The 17,169-nt window shown below is 39.1% G+C and overlaps 1 protein-coding gene across 3 annotated transcripts in view; it reads left to right on the top strand.

Annotated features, from left to right (window-relative positions):
- Positions 1 to 17,169, top strand: part of LOC126412526 (protein tramtrack, beta isoform-like) — a 143,566-nt gene that overhangs the window by 105,925 nt on the left and 20,472 nt on the right. For all 3 annotated transcript variants that reach the window (XR_007575303.1, XM_050082165.1, XM_050082163.1), the window contains exon 10: positions 7,842 to 8,077. Coding sequence is in view for 2 of the 3 variants with exons in the window: in XM_050082165.1 (XP_049938122.1) it covers positions 7,842 to 8,077 (236 nt within the window). In the remaining variant the exon portion in view is untranslated. The remainder of the gene's footprint in view (positions 1 to 7,841; positions 8,078 to 17,169) is intronic.

Here is a 17,169-nt window from a genome sequence, read left to right on the forward strand (position 1 = left end):
TCCAGTTTTCAGCCATGAAGTTGTGTGTCCATGCACTTCTGTCAGTATCGTACCATTCGTCCAGACTCAGAACTTTACCTTGATGATGTTCCACTCACTATAGTGGAGACACATTGATTCTTAGGACTGGTCTTAGGACTTGTCTTCCTCACCTTCGCCAGCTTAAGCAAAAGTGCTGGCAGCACCTCAATGTCCTCTGCTGCCTGAGCACCACCAACTGGGGTGCAGATCTCTCTAGACTGATGCAACTCTTCAGAGCACTTGTTCATTCCTTGAGTATGAGAGTTTGGTTTATGTTTCAGCGGCACCCTCAGCATTGCAGTTGCTAGACCCAGTGCACCCCTGTGGAGTTCGACTAGCGACGGGAGCTTTTAGGATGAGTCTGGTGCCAGTGTACTGGTGGAGGCTGGGGTCCCTCCATCGAGATCAGGCATGCACAACTGTTCGCCAGCTACATCGCACGCGTCCGTAGCTCTCCTGAACATCCCAATTACCGTCTCCTTTTTCCAGCCATGGCGGTTCATTTCCTACATTGGCAGCCCAGGTCAGGGCTTAACGATTGTAGTTCGCAGCCAATCCCTTCTGTGTGAACTAGGTTCCTTCCGGTTTCATTCGCATACACCTCCATGGTGTATATCTAGGCTGCAGCTTCGTCTGGAGCTGTCACATTGCCCTAAGGACTCGGTTCCTCCTGTGGTTTTCTGCTGTCACCTCCTCTCAATTCTTGACATGTCCTGGGGCTCTGAAGTTCTTTACACTGACGGCTTGATGGCTTATGGTCACGTTGGCTTCGCCTGTGTGCACAGCAGCCATATTGAACAGCACTCCTTGCCAGATGGCTGCAGGGTTTTCATTGCAGAGCTGGTGGTTATATCTCGTGCACTTGAGTACATCTGTTCATGCACTGGCAAGTTGTTTCTTATCTGTAGTGACTTCTTCAGCAGCCTACAACCTATTGACCAGTGCTAACCTCGCCATCCTCGGTTGCGACCATCCAGGAGTCGGTCTGTGCCTTGGAATGATCCAGTCGTTCTGTGGTGTTTGTCTGGACCCCAGGACATGTCGTAATTCCAGGCAATGAGCTTGCTAACAGGCTGGCCAAACAGGCTATGCGGAAACTGCTTTTGGAGATTGAAAACTGACCTGCCACTGGACTTGCACTCGGGAGGACGACGGTTCAATCCCGCGTCCGGACATCCTGATTTAGGTTTTCTGTGATTTCCCTAAATTGCTCCAGGCAAATGCTGGGATGGTTCCTTTGAAAGGGCACGTCCGACTTCCTTCCCTAACCCGATGAGACCGATGACCTCGCTGTTTGGTCTCTTTCCCCCAAACAACCCAACCCAACCCAACCCAAACTGATCTGCGTTCAGCATTACACTGCAAGGGTTTTCGGCTTTGGGAGATTGAATGGCATAACCTCAGTCTGTACAAAAAATTGTATGCCATTAAGGAGACTATGAATGTGTGGAAGTCATCCATGCGGGTCTCTCCCCCAGACTCTGCAGTTCTCTGCCGGCTCTGCATTGGCCACACTTGGGTGATTGGGGGACCCATGGCTATTTCCTGCACTGTGAACCCCCCCCCCCCCCCCTCCCCCCCCCAAATGTCATTGTGGCGCCTGGTTGACAGTTCTGTTGTGCTGCCTTGCTTTGGCTACCCTGCGACAAAATCTTCGGTTACTGGGCTTGTTACCATTAATTTTAGCTGACTGCACCTCATAGGCTGATTTTAGTCTTACGTTTTATATGTGTGGGCGTTTTTTTTTTTTTAAATCATTCTATCCAAGTTTTAGCGCATGTCCCTGTGTGTTCGGTGGCCTAGTGCCTTTAGGCTGGAGGTTTTAATGTGTTGCAGAGTGGCTGGCTTATCGTTTTTATTCTTGTGATCAGTCAGCTATGGTCGTCTGCCTCTTGTTTTAATCCCTTCTACCTGTTTCTTGCATCTCTCTGTGGTTTTCTTGTCCTGTTTTGTCCATTGCAGTGTTTGCTGCCCTTCTGTCATTCTGGTGGTTTTTCCTTTCTCCCGATGTGCTGTATGTCTTGTTTGTTTTATTCTTTTCCTTGTGGAATTGTTTTAATTGGGAACAAGGGACCAAGGACCAAGCAGTTTGGTCCCCCCCTCCCGTAAACCAACCAACCAGTCCTCATACATTGTCCCCGGTGCTATTTACATTTGTAAAAAAATGATTTTAATGGCATGTTGACTATGAAAGTCAAATAATATGTTTCTATACATGGCATTGAACTTAAAAAAATTGTTTCATCTGAGTTTTATTACAAATGCATCAATGTGTTACATTTGTGTGACTAGTTGCTCACATTGTAATAAAATCAGTATATCAAACAAGTTGCAAAAAGTCCTTCATCAAACCTCCAACAAAATTCGTCTGTCTTGTGATAATGCACAACAAATAGACAACAATCTGCAGTTTCGACAAACTTAGCGAAATGAATGTAAATGAAATGCACTGAGCAAGTAATTTATAATGTGGGAATAGTCATATATTGAAAATTGAGCTTGGGTGTTTATAGTGCATAAGTTAGCAGTGACTTAGATATTAATTCTGCCAAAACATCGTGGCAGCTTAAAACTTTGTGTCAGGCCGAGACTCAAACTCAGGACCTTTTCCTTTCCCAGACAAGTGCTCTACCAACTGAGCTACTCAAGCACGACACGTGACCCAACCTCACAGCTTAATACATCCATCAGTATCTTGTCTTCTACCTTTAAGACTTCACAGTGGCTCTCCTGCAAACCTAGCAAAAGTAGCACTCCTGGAAGAAAGGATATTGTGGAGACATGGCTTAACCACAGTCTGGCAGTTGTTTCCAGAAGTTTGCGAAGTTTGGAAGGTAGGAGAAGTAGTGGCGGAAATAAAGGTGTGAGGATGGATTGTGAGTCATGCTCGGGTAGCTCAGTCAGTAGAGAAATTGCCTGAGAAAAGCAAAGGTCCCGAGTTAGAGTATCAGTTCGGCACACAGTTTTAATATTCCAGGAAATTTCACATCAGCACATATTCCGCTGCAGAGTGAAAATGGGTCATTCCATGCCAAGTGGTGTAGAGGCTCCCACATGACCCTCATGGATTTTGATGAAATTTTATATAAACATTCACACATGTTCTCAATGAACACTGGTAAAGTTTCAGTTTCAGAAATTCAATACTTTCGGAGATACAGTCACTTGTTTAAGACCATAACACAGCTTTCTGTAGTGCATCCTTGATTTTTCAGCAACTTTGAGATGAGATATCTCTGTAAGTATTTGATTGAAAGAAATGAAACTTGGCCATCTTATACAACTTTTAGAGCTCTTTAAAGTAAAATATTAATAAAAGGATTTCTGAGCAATTTTCATATAGATAATTTGAAGCAAAGTTGGGCGAAAAAATTGCTGTTTAAAAAAAAAAAAAATGCGAACTTTAGTTTTTTATATCTCCAAAAGTAATTGTGGGATGTACATGAAACTTTGCACACCATAACTCACCAACACAAGGTCTTAGAATATAAAATTTCATTATCCTATTGCTTTCCATTATTTCAAAAATATAGGGTGAAGTTGACGATTTTTCAAAAAGTGCTAAAAATGGTTATTTTTAGTCAAATTTTTCAAGAAAGTGTTTTCTCCAAACTCTTCTAAACTATGGTCATTAGAAAGAGCATAATCTAAACTATCTAGAAAAGTGGATTTGGTTTTGCAATGCAAGCATATAAGGCCCTAAACAGTAGCATCATCAAAGAGGCGCACTGGAAGTTTGAACACATTTTTCTGGCACTCAAATTACACCTGAAATCTTTTATTATGCCTAATAAATGTTTATTAGTGCCTCGAATAATTGAAATATAAAGATCTGGTAAATAGTCAATGAGACTGTCAGAAAAACTTGAAAACTATGAGAAGTAGCCCTTCTGCTTTTATCGTAAGTGTTCATCTGCATACAACTCTTCTCATTTGTAAAAAAAGAAAAGAAAAAAAAATCATAAAGAATTCAATGAATAATAGCTTCATATTTTTTGTACTTCTCAAAATTGTAAATATTTACAAGTGGAAAATTAAGACCTAATTTTTGGATTCAATTGTATAAAACATTTTTCCAAAAAAGAATCGGTTTGCTTGAATCATGCATCAAGTGACGTAAATTTTCCAATCACTATTGCAGAGATTTTAATACCTAGGTGTTGTAACCTGTGAATTTTTGTCTTAAAGTTATTAGGGAAACGTGTGAAATTGGTTGGTTAAACATACCAAGCCTGATAAGGGTTTCTTTACACAGGTTCCCAAGCCTGATAGTAAAATTATTTAAGTACCCTGTGTAAAATTAGAAGGCACTCTTGGGTTCCTTAGATTGTTCCTCTAACCTATTTCAATTTTTGATATGCTACATTAATTTTCTGATGAATATCAAGAGGAATGGTGTATTGCCGGCCAGATGAATTTACTGATGGAGCTGGAATAACTGCAATAATGTGGTGTTCTGGAACTCGGCACTTGTCACTTCTTGGTGGCCAATAAAATGAATTTGCTGGACCATGTGGATGCATAAAGTTTATTAATGCATCCCTTTGCTCTGTGGGGGTCTCACAGATATTCCCAATCCACCACACGTTTTCATAGATGCATGAAACATATTGTCCTGGTTGGAGAGCAGACATTAATATGCCTCCTTCATTACTGTGACCCATTTTAGCTAGAAAAGATGAACAATCATTTGAAACTCCGCTGACCTGAATTGTTTCATGAATAGGAAAAAAGTGATGATTTTCTCTAGTGCCTGCTACAGTTTGTCCAAGTTTAAACCTCTCTTCTTGAAATTTTTATATTGAGCACTGGAGCCATCACTGAAATAATGAATGTGGGATATCTGTGCAAACTGTGCTTTTATATATTTAATGAGCTCCTTGATAAAAACGTGAGCTGTAATAGTGTCATGCCGCAAACAATCACTGATAATGCAAAAACTTAAAGATTCTACTTTCTCATTTTGACAAAAGTAGATAACAAATGGATGAATTGTTGATTGACTATTGTCCCAGTGGAAGCCTTGCACAGCATCCTGAATGATAAAAGAATAATTTTCTGCAAAATCCATTAGGACAAGAAGTTCTTCGTCTTTCAGATGACATTTAAGGCCTTTAAGATGCAAGCTTTGATGCTTGGCAATGTAATGATGGCATAACAGACTCCATATTTTATTTTTTACATCTTCAATAAATTCATCCACTACCATTTGCTTCGTGTCCAGTGCGGCCCGATCGGTATGTATCCATTGCTTAAACACAATAACTTCCTGTGGCTCATGATCTAGGAAATAGCTGGCAATTTCAGATGCTATAGCTTCGGGCCCAGGACACCTTTCATAGCAATGTAGCATGCACTGTTTAAAGTTTGGATTGCAAAATGCCTTGCTAAGAATTTTCACGTATACCAGCTCTGCTAAGCATAAGCTTAACATTTTGGTGAATTGCACACATGCAAACTGCATGCATTTCAGCTGATCCTACTGTTGCACACCATTTGGGTCTAAGTTCACAAAACTTTGAGAACCCTATTTCTGGACCATTTATATTCTTATAGATAACATACATTTCCAGTAAATTGCAAAGTAACAATCTTTTCTGCATGTATGTCTTTCTATCTAAAAGTCTAATTGAGATACTATCTTCTTTTCCAGGGCACACCCTACTATACTCATCATCTTCAAAAAAATTTCGCACTCTACTAGCAACTTCTGCTGGTAATTTCCTGCTTTGCCTATTTTCGGGAAGTGCCCGAATGCCCTTCTCTGCCTTAAGCTTCCAAGCATTCTTCACCATTCTTTCAGACACACCGAACTGAGCTGCTGTTTGTCTGACTGTCCAACTTACAGGTTCCAAGGTTAAAATTTGCATCTGTTCTTTATGAATTGCATTCTGCATCTTGGCTTTCAGTTCAGTCAGCAAATGTGCATAGTCGGCACAGTTTCCACATTCCTTAATTTCACTAGCGTCTTCAATTTGTCAGTTTACTCCCATGGCATTTACAATTCTATTTTTAATCACATTTTGAGCCTTCTGAATTTTCTTCTTCACATATTGGGGCTTATCTCTGTAGCTTACTGTTCTCTTCAGGGGTGAAATACCGATAGACAATAAGCTACTATTTAATTCTTCTTTTGGTGTAAAGTCCTCATCAGAATGTGATGATAAGGCTGATAAAGCTTCGTCCAAGTGTTTATTTTAGGTAGTCCTGCAAGCCGGACAAATTTTCTGATCTGGCTTTATGTTATTAACAAGCTGCTTCTTCAACATATCAGAATCCTTATTAGCTGTTTTAGTATCAAGAGTGCGAATTCCTGCCTTAACATTATGATTCACTTTCCCAAAGGGATTTAAGCATTTTTTTTGTAACCTCTCATGTTGTGTCAATAACAGGGCTTCATGGTGTAGGCAAACTTGAGAGGTATTGTCCAGCTTTGCTTCAGAACGTCGGACCAACCGCTCTTTTTCCTCATCACTAAAATAAAAGGTTTCAGGTATAATTTGAGTGCCAGAAAAATGTGTTCAAACTTCCAGTGCGCCTCTTTGATGATGCTACTTTTTAGGGCCTTATATGCTTGCATTGCAAAACCAAATCCACTTTTCTAGATAGTTTAGAATATGCGCTTTATAATGACCATAGTTTAGAAGAGTTTGGAGAAAACACTTTTATGAAAATTTGACTAAAATAACCATTTTTAGCACTTTTTGAAAAATCGTCAACTTCACCCTAGATTTATGAAATAATGGAAAGCAATAGGAGAATTAAATTTTATATTCTAAGACCTTGTGTTGGTGAGGTATGGTGTGCAAAGTTTCATGTACATCCCACAATTACTTTTGGAGATATAAAAAACTAAAGTTCGCATTTTTTTTAAACAGCTATTTTTTCGCCCAACTTTGCTTCAAATTATCTATATGAAAATTGCTCAGAAATCCTTTTATTAATATTTTACTTTAAAGAGCTCTAAAAGTTGTATAAGATGGCCAAGTTTTATTTCTTTCATGCAAATACTTACGGAGATGTCTCATCTCACAGTTGCTCAAAATTTAAGGATGCACTGTAGGAAGCTGTGCTATGGTTGCAAACAAGTGACTATATCTCTGCAAGTTTTGAATTTCTGAAACTGAAGCTTTACCAGTGTTCATTGAGAACATGTGTGAATGTTCATACAAAATTTCATCAAAATCCATTATGGTCATGTGGGAACATTTCTCGATATTAGACCACTTGGCACGGAATAGCCCAAATCCCAAATTTTTTCCCTGAAAATTTTCAATCTAAATTGTAACAAGTAATGGAACGTCCAGGCTGCAACAACGAAAAGGATATATTGTCACTCACTGTAAACATGACATGTTGAGTTGCAGACAGTCACAGTGAAAAGACTGTTCCACATTAAGCTTTTGGCCAAAGCCTTCATCAGAAAAAAAGGTATTGGCCAAAAGCTTGACGTGTAACGGTCCTTTCGTTGCACCTGTCTGCAATTCAACATGTCATCTTTACGGTGCGTAGCAAACTACCCTTTCCATAATTATCAATATTTCAGTCTAAAGTATTTTATTCAAGTAATTACATGCACATTGATGTCTACATTAAACAAAGCGTTTGCAGTGGAAACACAAATGAACTAATGTTATGCCAAGTATGTTGTCTTTTGTAAAAACATTTCATTGTTTTAGATGTAATGAAAGTTTGTAATTACAACAAGTCAACATAATCTGTTAGTTATTTATAATTCTCTCTCTACTTTGTATGCTGCACAAAAGTGAGTATCTTATTCCAGATATAGTTGAAGTTTAACAACCATTCTCAATTTTCAGCGGAGAGCAATAAAGAAATATCTGTGCGCTTGGGAGCAATGTGGAAGAATCTGTCGGCAGAAAGAAAAGAGACTTACTATGCAGCTTCAAGGGCAGCTGATGAGGAACATAAACGGAAGTATCCTGGCTACTATTACAGTCCTAAAGAAGCCAGGTTGCGCAAGACATTAAAGCAAGATTTGACTATGTTCTCACGCAAGAATCCAAAGGCAATGGAGGCGATGCACTTAGTGAAGGTAAGCCAGCGACATGCTACAAATTGTAGTTTATGCTGAGATTTGACAGAAGTAACCAAATCAATCATTAAAAAATAATGGAAGGAGAAAGTAACAAACAACTTCTTGTGCTGTAGTTGAGTTGTTATTGGGCACACAAAGAAGATAGAATGTTGCTAACTTTAAGGACCATCCTCCTCAAGAACTACTAGAATACGCGCAGCTGCTCAGTTACAGTGTTCTGGCTTAGTACATTGTGCTAGCACTGCAGCTGTAATGAAGTGAGGGATTGTGGCAAGTTGAATGACCAAGGAGAGAGAGCCAGGGAGCAGGAGGAAGGGTTGGAGAACTGGCATTGTGACGAGTTGAGTGGCCAAGGAGAGAAAGGCAGGGAGCAGGAGGGAGGGTTCGAGAAATGTGGTTAATCACTGGGAGGAAGAGGCAGCAGGAATAGAAGCTAAGAGTGTAATACTGGTGAGCTCATTCTGACTACAGACGGGGGATATTCTTCACAGTGCACAATGAAGTGGAGAGTGGAATGGGAGAAAGAAATTGAGAGGGGGAGACTACAGAGAGGACAACGTGATGGTAGGATGAGTGAAGTTAGGGTCATTGGACAAGGGCAAAAGTGGGTAAGGGGCAAGCACTAGAGGAGATTGAGGCCGAGACAATGGGTGTGTGGCAAAGACAATTGCCATCTAAGTAATTCAGGGAAACTGTTGTTGGTGGAGGAGAGGCGAATCCAGATGGTGTAGCTTGTGAAGCAGCGAATTGTGCTCACGACAAGTTCTGTCACTAAGTGGCTAACTGCTCTTTATTACATTTTGGCACTGACCATTCATTTGGTTGAACATCTGGGTGGTGGTTGACGCCCACATAAACTGCTCTGCGAAAGTTTCAGCTGTGATGGTGTTTGATTGCTTTCACAGTTGACTCTGCCCCTGATAAGATATGATACGATTGTGATGGGACAGGAGTAGGATCTGGTGGGTGGATACTTCGGACGGATCTTGAAACTGGGTGTTTTTTACTGGTATGAACCGCGTTGCGCGGGTTTGGGAGTAGGTGTGGCCTAAGGTCACAAACCTCTCAGTGGAGTAAATAACAGGTATCCATAACTTTAAGGGCAGACCTTGATGAAATTGACCAAAAATGTCAATTTTTTATTTATTTTTTATTTGTTAGGGCAACTCGTGGACAATAAGTTCCCAAAGTTTCAATGTTGAAATCGCATCCGAAGTGCCTGAAAATTAATTAAAAGTGTGACATGGCCTCCCTGTCACACCCACGTCTTATAGCAGCACTTCGATACCAGCTCAGTGAACAACGATTCTGTGTATTACTTTCAACCAAACGTGTGTGGGATACATGTAGAAGGCCGTGATACATACTCTTTGGTTTTATAGATCATCTTTGACTCTGTTCTGTATATTATAAACAATAACAAACTAGCTGCATCATTTATGACGAAGCAATCCCCCGCCCCCCCCTCAAGATACTGACGGAAATATCTCCAAGTGTTCGATTCTTTATTCATTCAGTTATGCCATGATCACAAAGAGTATATAAAAAACTGAGTAAACTGTGTTTGAATACGTTAGTGAATGGAAGACGTGAGAAAGAATGACAAACCAGTAATGAGGCTAAGTACGAAGTAAAAACACTGCTGAAAATGTGAACTCGTCTCCTAGCAGCTCCAAGCGAAAAATTGGTGAGGTGAATGGTGCATACTACAGTGATGAATCTCAGTACACTGGATTTAGATTAATTGAACTTGAATTATTGATTGCAGCAGTGAAATTTTCTTGTGTTTGTAAGACGTGTGGTAGTGATAACATTCAGCTTATAGATGATGGTAAGGGAGTAGGCTTGGCAGCCAATCTGCATATTTTGTGCAAAAACTGCGATGCTGATAGCTCATTCAAAACTTCTGAATGTAAAAACTAGTACTATGAAGCTAATATGAGATTTACCTATGGATTGAGGTGCATTGTAGTTGGGAAAGAAGGGGGAAATTTATTGTGTGGAATAATGAATATGCCAGCGCCATGTCTGAGATTTACACAAATAAACTGTGTACTGGAAAACATAATTTCTGGTGTGTGTGAGAACAGTATGATAGCAGCTACAATAGAAGCTGTTGCAGACAATGACCCGTTCGATGAGAATGATTCTGGTCATGTTAGAACAGATCTTGTTCTGTCGTGTGATTGTACATTCATGAAAAGAGGGCATACGTCTTTATATGGTGTGTCAAGTGTCATAAGTATTGACACGGAAGGTTCTAGATGTTCAAGTTATGAGCAAATTTTACCATAACTGTGCACTTAGTGGATACTGTGAAGAAGATGTAAGAGGACATAACTGCAGCAAAACATTTTCTGGTTCTAGTGATGGAATGGAAGGAGCTGGTATGCAAATTATTTTTAAGAGATCTGTCAAAGATCGTGGTGTCAGATATGTGAAATATCTTGGGGTTGGTGACTCCAGTGCATTCAAGTCTGTGAATGAGAGCAAACCTCATGGAGAACTTTCAATTGAGAAACGTGAAGGCATCGGTCACATCCAGAAGAGAATGGGCTCGAGATTGAGGAAACTTGTCAGTGACGTGAAGGGCAAAAAGTTGGAAGATGGAAAGGGCATTGGTGGACGGACACAACAAACTCATAAAGAAGATGACAGACTCTCTTCAAGTGTATCTGTGCCACATGAGGTGGTGTAAATATCTACAAGTTCAGAGGGATAACAACCCCTACATACACACGGAGAGGCTTCCAAATTGTACCCTGGATCTTGTCAAGCCCACTTCCAGGTTTTTTCTCAAAAAGTGTGTTCATGGCAAAACCCAAAATCCAAATGCGTCTCTAAATTCACTCATATGGAAACGATGGCCCTAAAAACACATTTGCATCTGCTACAGTTGTCAGAATTGCAACTTATGATGCAGTTATTGTAGTTAATGATCGAAATGTTGGGAGGATGAAGATATTAGAAATAATGGGCTTCAAGATAGGAAATTTTACTCAAGACATCCTGAGAAAAAATTATTTACAGTGTGTCTCTGCAGCCGAGAAGACAGTTGAAGACCTGGTAAAGGAAAGAAGACGGACAACAAGAAACCAGAAGATAAGCCTTGAAGGGACAGATGACCCAGAGTACAAATGTGGTGCCTTCTGAAGAAGTGACATAAGGAAAAATGTTAGGTTGAACTTTAAATTGCGTTTCCTGAAAAGTTTGTTTTTTAAAGTTTATGTACATTTCCTCAGATTCTATGAATGCTAGAATTATGAAATTTTGTACACGTTTCTGTAAACCTAATAAACGTTGTCTCAAGAGCAAATTGAAATTCTGATTGCAAGCTGAGATATGGGGCAAAGTGCTTGGAATTTTACACGAATTTAAAATTGTACGTGTGGAATTACAATTTAAAAAATATGAAAATTTTCCTATTTGACCTGTTCCAAAAAACAACATTCAAAGAGATGTAACAGAGAAATTTTTGTAGAAATCTCTTGAATACTTTCTGAGAAAAAGGAACATACATTATTTTTTGAAAATAAAACTTCAAATTTCATTAAAAAGTTGAATATATATAATTAAAGGATTTTATATGTAAATGTGTTACTTTCATTTAAAGCATGGTACAAAATTTCATTGCCGTATCTCCAAAACTGTGGATTTGGTGCATTTTTTTAAATAGTGTGTGTTTTTCATCAGCGTCCCTCTTTAAGACAGTCCTGATGTGATTATCCTTCCTTCAGACAAAGGCTTCACTGTCATGATGACTGCAGTGATTATTTGACAGAAGATATCTGCTGACAGTCTGATTCTATCACCTTCAATCCCTGCCACAGTAATCCCATCCTAGAAGTTGAGCCTAATCCCTTGACCCCTTTAAAAATTCTTGGGCCCATCCCAGAACTTCTCCTCTGAACCTATCTCTTGCCTCAACCCAACTAATCACTATAGGCCCATCTTTTGTATGTTTCACATTTGCCAGAGATTGCAGTAAATTAGAGATACTCACTCAGCAACACCAGTATGCGCGCACGCGCGCGCGCGCGCGTGTGTGTGTGTGTGTGTGTGTGTGTGTGTGTGTGTGATATCTATTTTTGACGAAGCCTGAAAACTTTATTTGTGACAGTCTTTTTGTTGTTGCTATCTGCGACTCAGCATCTCCACTACTCCACTATATGGTGAGGAGCAACTTTCATAATATTGTAAACTTAACCATTTTCGATGCCTCGTTGTAGCTGGTTGCTGTGTTTCTATGTAACGAATCTTGGCTCTTTTTGACAGACACCTATTGTCCACAGTAACACTACTATTACTTACTGACTCCAAAACCATCACCTCATTCATTAAATATACCTGACAAACCACATCCTTACACATAACTCCTCCTCCTCCTTTGAGTGCAAAGATATAAAACAGTACTGTGGCACAAACACAGCCACCCTCATTGCACCCTGCTATCGCCCACAGCTGTCAGCCATCCTTCCCTGACCTTCCCTCTCATTCCCTGCCCATTTTCTCCTTTCACTCACTCCACCTTACATACCTCCTCACCCTCGTTGAGTTGTGGTGGCAGTAGTCATTTGGAACAATGTAGCCTTGCAGGTATGTGTATGCTATTAGCTCTAAAGGATTCGTCTGAAAGCTATCAATGTTCTCAGTCTTCTTTATGTGCTTATGGACTAGCCAGTGCCTCAACTGTATAGTGAGATGGTAACTTTACGTCTTCCATCACATATATTGCAGGAAAGGCTTTTGATTGCCATGTTTATCGCAAAAAGCTATTAAGGTTTGTAATTGTTTATGCCAGTCAATTTACAGTTTCAGGATTTTGTTAGCATTGGAGAAAACAGCCTAGCAAAACAATAGGTTCCAGTTTGAAAACAAAATGTGATTTTTAGGGCTGTAAACTAGGCTGACCCTTAGGAAGTGTCGCGCTGTTCAGGCGGGTGCTGTGGTTGCTGGTCCTGCATTCCCATTCCTTTGTTTTATGTGGGAGTGATCCCCAATGACTGAGTGGCCTGACTGTCACACATTCATGTTTTCACAGTTACTTGGCGGCACCTGAAGATGAAGCCTTAAGCTTCGAAACCAATCTGGAATACATTAAGAATAGGTGAACCCCAGGCACCTTGAAAATGGAAAATAGTATGCCTTTCAGTTAATTAATTTTAGATGTGGTACACACTTTTCATGGCCTCCATTTCCTTTCGAATTACAAGAGGAATTTATGGAATACATAGAGGCCAACACAGTACTTGGTAAACTACATTATAAATCAAATTTTCCATGAAATATTTTCAAAGACTTTCTGAACAATGTAAAAAGTTGTGTTTTTGTTAATAGCATACTTAACTTTTCCATAAGAGAAATTATTTTTATGTCCAGCCTCTCTTGCACCAAAATATGACATAGGTGAGTAGACATTGCACATTATTTGTTTTTAAGAAAGAATTGAGTACAGGTTGGGCTATGTTTACATGGTGTCTTCTTTTGTAAGAATGTTATTGTAATCTCGGATGAGTTACAAATGTTTCTGCATGCAACATCTATCTTCCAACTTTTTTCAGTTCCACAAATGTAACAAGGATCATCCTTCCAAGTCAAAGGGTCTTTGTTAGTGGACTTTGGTGCTAATAGGAAATCTCCTGAACAAAGGTTTTATACCAGGAGTTTGAGGTGTAACATTCAGTGTGATGATTATCTTCTTTACTTTATTACATGCCCTTGCATTCTTTAGAATTAATGGATTAACAGGTTGTATACCCCCCCCTCCCCAGGACAGCCAAGGAATCCGGGAAAAATGTAGGAATTTTTTCATCTGGCAAAACATGAGAATATTGTAGAATTCTGGGAATTTTTCATTGTTTTTATTTTCAGTTAAATTTTTGTTATGTTGACTGGTAAGAATTGATCTGATATTCTAACAGAAAATTTTGCATAACCAACTAAAAGAGAAATAACATAAAAAAAATAAAAAATAAAAAAATCTAACTTTAGTTGCAAAGAAAAAGTGCCATTTACAACAACAAAATGCAGTGTGCACACAAGTGTCTGCTGACAGCAACATGTGTCTAAGGATTTATTACAAAGACTATGCAATACTTTGTAACAACAAACCAACAAACGGGCCTTGTATGAGTGTGATGCCACAACTGTTTACACCTCTTAACAGGTCGAGGAAAAAAAAAAATTATTGTGAATGGTGCTTTGAGAAGTGTTACTTTCAAGGAAATTTCCTTTTACTCAAGATGAATTATGTCATGTGTGAGGATGTACGATGAATTTCTTAAATCACAGAGCATTTGATTGTCATATAAAACTTAACACTTTGAGGACCAGCCACTTAGAAAAGTTTCGGGCCCAGAAGACCAGCCATTTATGTCATTATTTAGAATTTTACAGTACATTTTCATTTGATATATTTTAAAAGGTAAAGACGCTAAAAAAGACCAGTATTATTCGTAACAACTTAGCTTTTCCTCTAGTTATACTGTACACATATTAATTTAAACCATTAACTTCTTCTGTTTGTGTGTTCGCGCTACTTACATAGTCGTTGCTATTGGCTGACTACTTCACATGTCCTATGCTATGAATGTCTATTGTGTTTAGCTGGCGAGATCACGTGACGTGAAGTATGATTGGCTGACAAAAGCTCATCACAAACTTGATTTCACTGCTTAGGAAGCTGCCATGGTGTGTTGCCACACATCTAAGATCTTTCCAAAATGCATTGTTTTTTTGCTGGGTTTCGTTCCCTGAAGTGCTGGTAATTTCTATGCCATTGTATGAAACCTTCTCCACTCAAATAATTGATCAGTTTTATAGTTCTGAGGGAAAGTATGTTGTCAATTAACAAAGGGGGTGGGGGATTATACACATAATTGAGATTGCTGTAAACTTAGAATTGCCACCCCATACTTCTACTAATAACTTAGTGAGAATCCTGCAGCAATATTATGAAAAGAATAGTTACAACTAACCATAAAGTGGAGATGCTGAGTCACAAAGGCACAACAAAAAGACTATTAGAAAGTTAGCTTTCGGCCAACAAGGCCTTTGTCAAAAATGCCTCCCCCCCCCCCCCCCACACACACACACACACACACACAAAAGCACAGAGGCTGGCAGCTGTAGCCAGACTCTAGTGAGAATGCTGTTAAGATAACAGCATTTATATCTGCTGCACCAATACGTACATTAATCATTTTATGTTAACACCTTAGTTCAGTATTCAAAATAGCAATGAAATTCGAAGTTCATTTTACATTTCTGATGAGAAGCTTCCATTGTTTGTATATCTATGCTTAGGAAGTCAGCACATCTCAAGGCAGGCAGCAATCAATGGATATCAGTGGATTTCTGTGTCTGATCAGGGATTTCCCCTCATGAAGATGATGTGATTACCATCCCTGTTGGAGACGTGTCATCCCTTGAAGTAGCTCACCACAAGCAAACACAAAAATATCACCCCTTCGCAATATCTGACGTCTTCTTTTATAACTTCATCTTCTTGCTTTCCCTTCATCTTCATCTGATGGCGAAATAACTTGTGCCATATTTGCCTTAACAACTGTTGGAATACCATAATCAGATAAGGGTGATTGTAGTTTCAGAAACTAATAAGGGAACTGTCCAATCCATCATGTCGAAACCTGCCCTGAAATTCTTTTACAGAAAGAATCCATGAAAAGAAACACTGCAAAAATTTCAGCTGCTGATACACCGTGCAAATAGTGGCAGGCATATTCTTTGTTGACAGCACATCGGTAAACAGATAACATGACACAGCATGATCATAATTTGTAAAGCTAATTTTGGTTGCCATTGATAGTTTCTCTGATGCAGTTGTTCACATTTACTTGCACTCGAATTTGCAACTCATTTGAAATCCTTAATTAATAGCAGTTGCCTCCATGGTAACACTAAATGTTAACAACGGAGATGAAACTGATTTAGTTTTCTTTGTGTTTTCTTTGTCTATGCTTGCTAATAGCATCTGTCTTGGTGCAGGTTCCAGAATTTCACAGTAATGGGGAATCCAGTTACCAATGTCCTTGCAAAGATGAAATATGAAGAAGCTGGCATGCAGTCGAAATTACCTAGTTTTTGATGACCTACAAAAGTCTTACTAATAATTCTTGGACATTCATTTGAATGATGTCAACATTGAAATTGTAGAATTGTTACCGGCAATATTTGGACGATTCTGTGAGCTGTGGTTCGAACAATTGTTGTGCTAATTAAAGTCCAGAACAGAAATGAGTACCTTCCAAGCTCAAAGCAAATGTTTACAGTAATAGCTTTCAGTGAGAAAGTAAAGGCAATAAATTTCTTGGTTAAACGAAGAAAGGAGAAAATGCTTATATGCAAGTAGTGCGTAAAGCTGGTTTTATTTTATGAAATGTGAACATGAATTGTTTTATGGGAGAAAGGTATTCACAAAGTATGCAATATGTGCCCAAAAGGAAACTTACATAAGTGTGAAAGAAAAAGATTTAGAGCTGCTTGTGGGAGTAAGTGCACTATTACCATGGGTGATCCCAGAGACTGGGTGCTCTGAATTGCAAGTGAGACAAACATTACTGATTTCAAGGCTTTTTCAATGTGGTTAAACACACTCAGGAAATTATACAGAAAAAAAGTCACAAAATTACAAAGTTTGCCTCAGGTAAATGTGTAAAGGAGGTTTCATTGATAAGAAAACTGTAGAGAACATCGTAGCTGATGTGAAGATGAAGTAGTTCCTTGCTATCCTCTAAAATGCTGCATATGAAGCCAATAATTCAGGTTTAATACAAGACACACTTTATCATTTTGTGCAAAAAAAAAAAAGACATGAGTTGCTTTTGAAATAGGTGGATGCTATGACATATTCTAATGTTTCTGACTTAAAGTGTGGAGTGTGAATCTGGGTTATTTCGGTTCATTCCCCCAAACCACCAACCACTTCTTTACGAGGTGACTTACTTGGAATTTGCAGCCACTATTCTTTACTGGATAGCCGGCTGCTGGACACCCTGTTGACCTCTTCTCCATCGAATAACAGAAGGTACAGGAATTTTTAGACTCTTGTCTACTTATAAAATAAGCAG

Source organism: Schistocerca serialis, chromosome 7 (genome assembly GCF_023864345.2).
Source record: "Schistocerca serialis cubense isolate TAMUIC-IGC-003099 chromosome 7, iqSchSeri2.2, whole genome shotgun sequence".
Lineage (NCBI taxonomy): Eukaryota > Metazoa > Arthropoda > Insecta > Orthoptera > Acrididae > Schistocerca > Schistocerca serialis.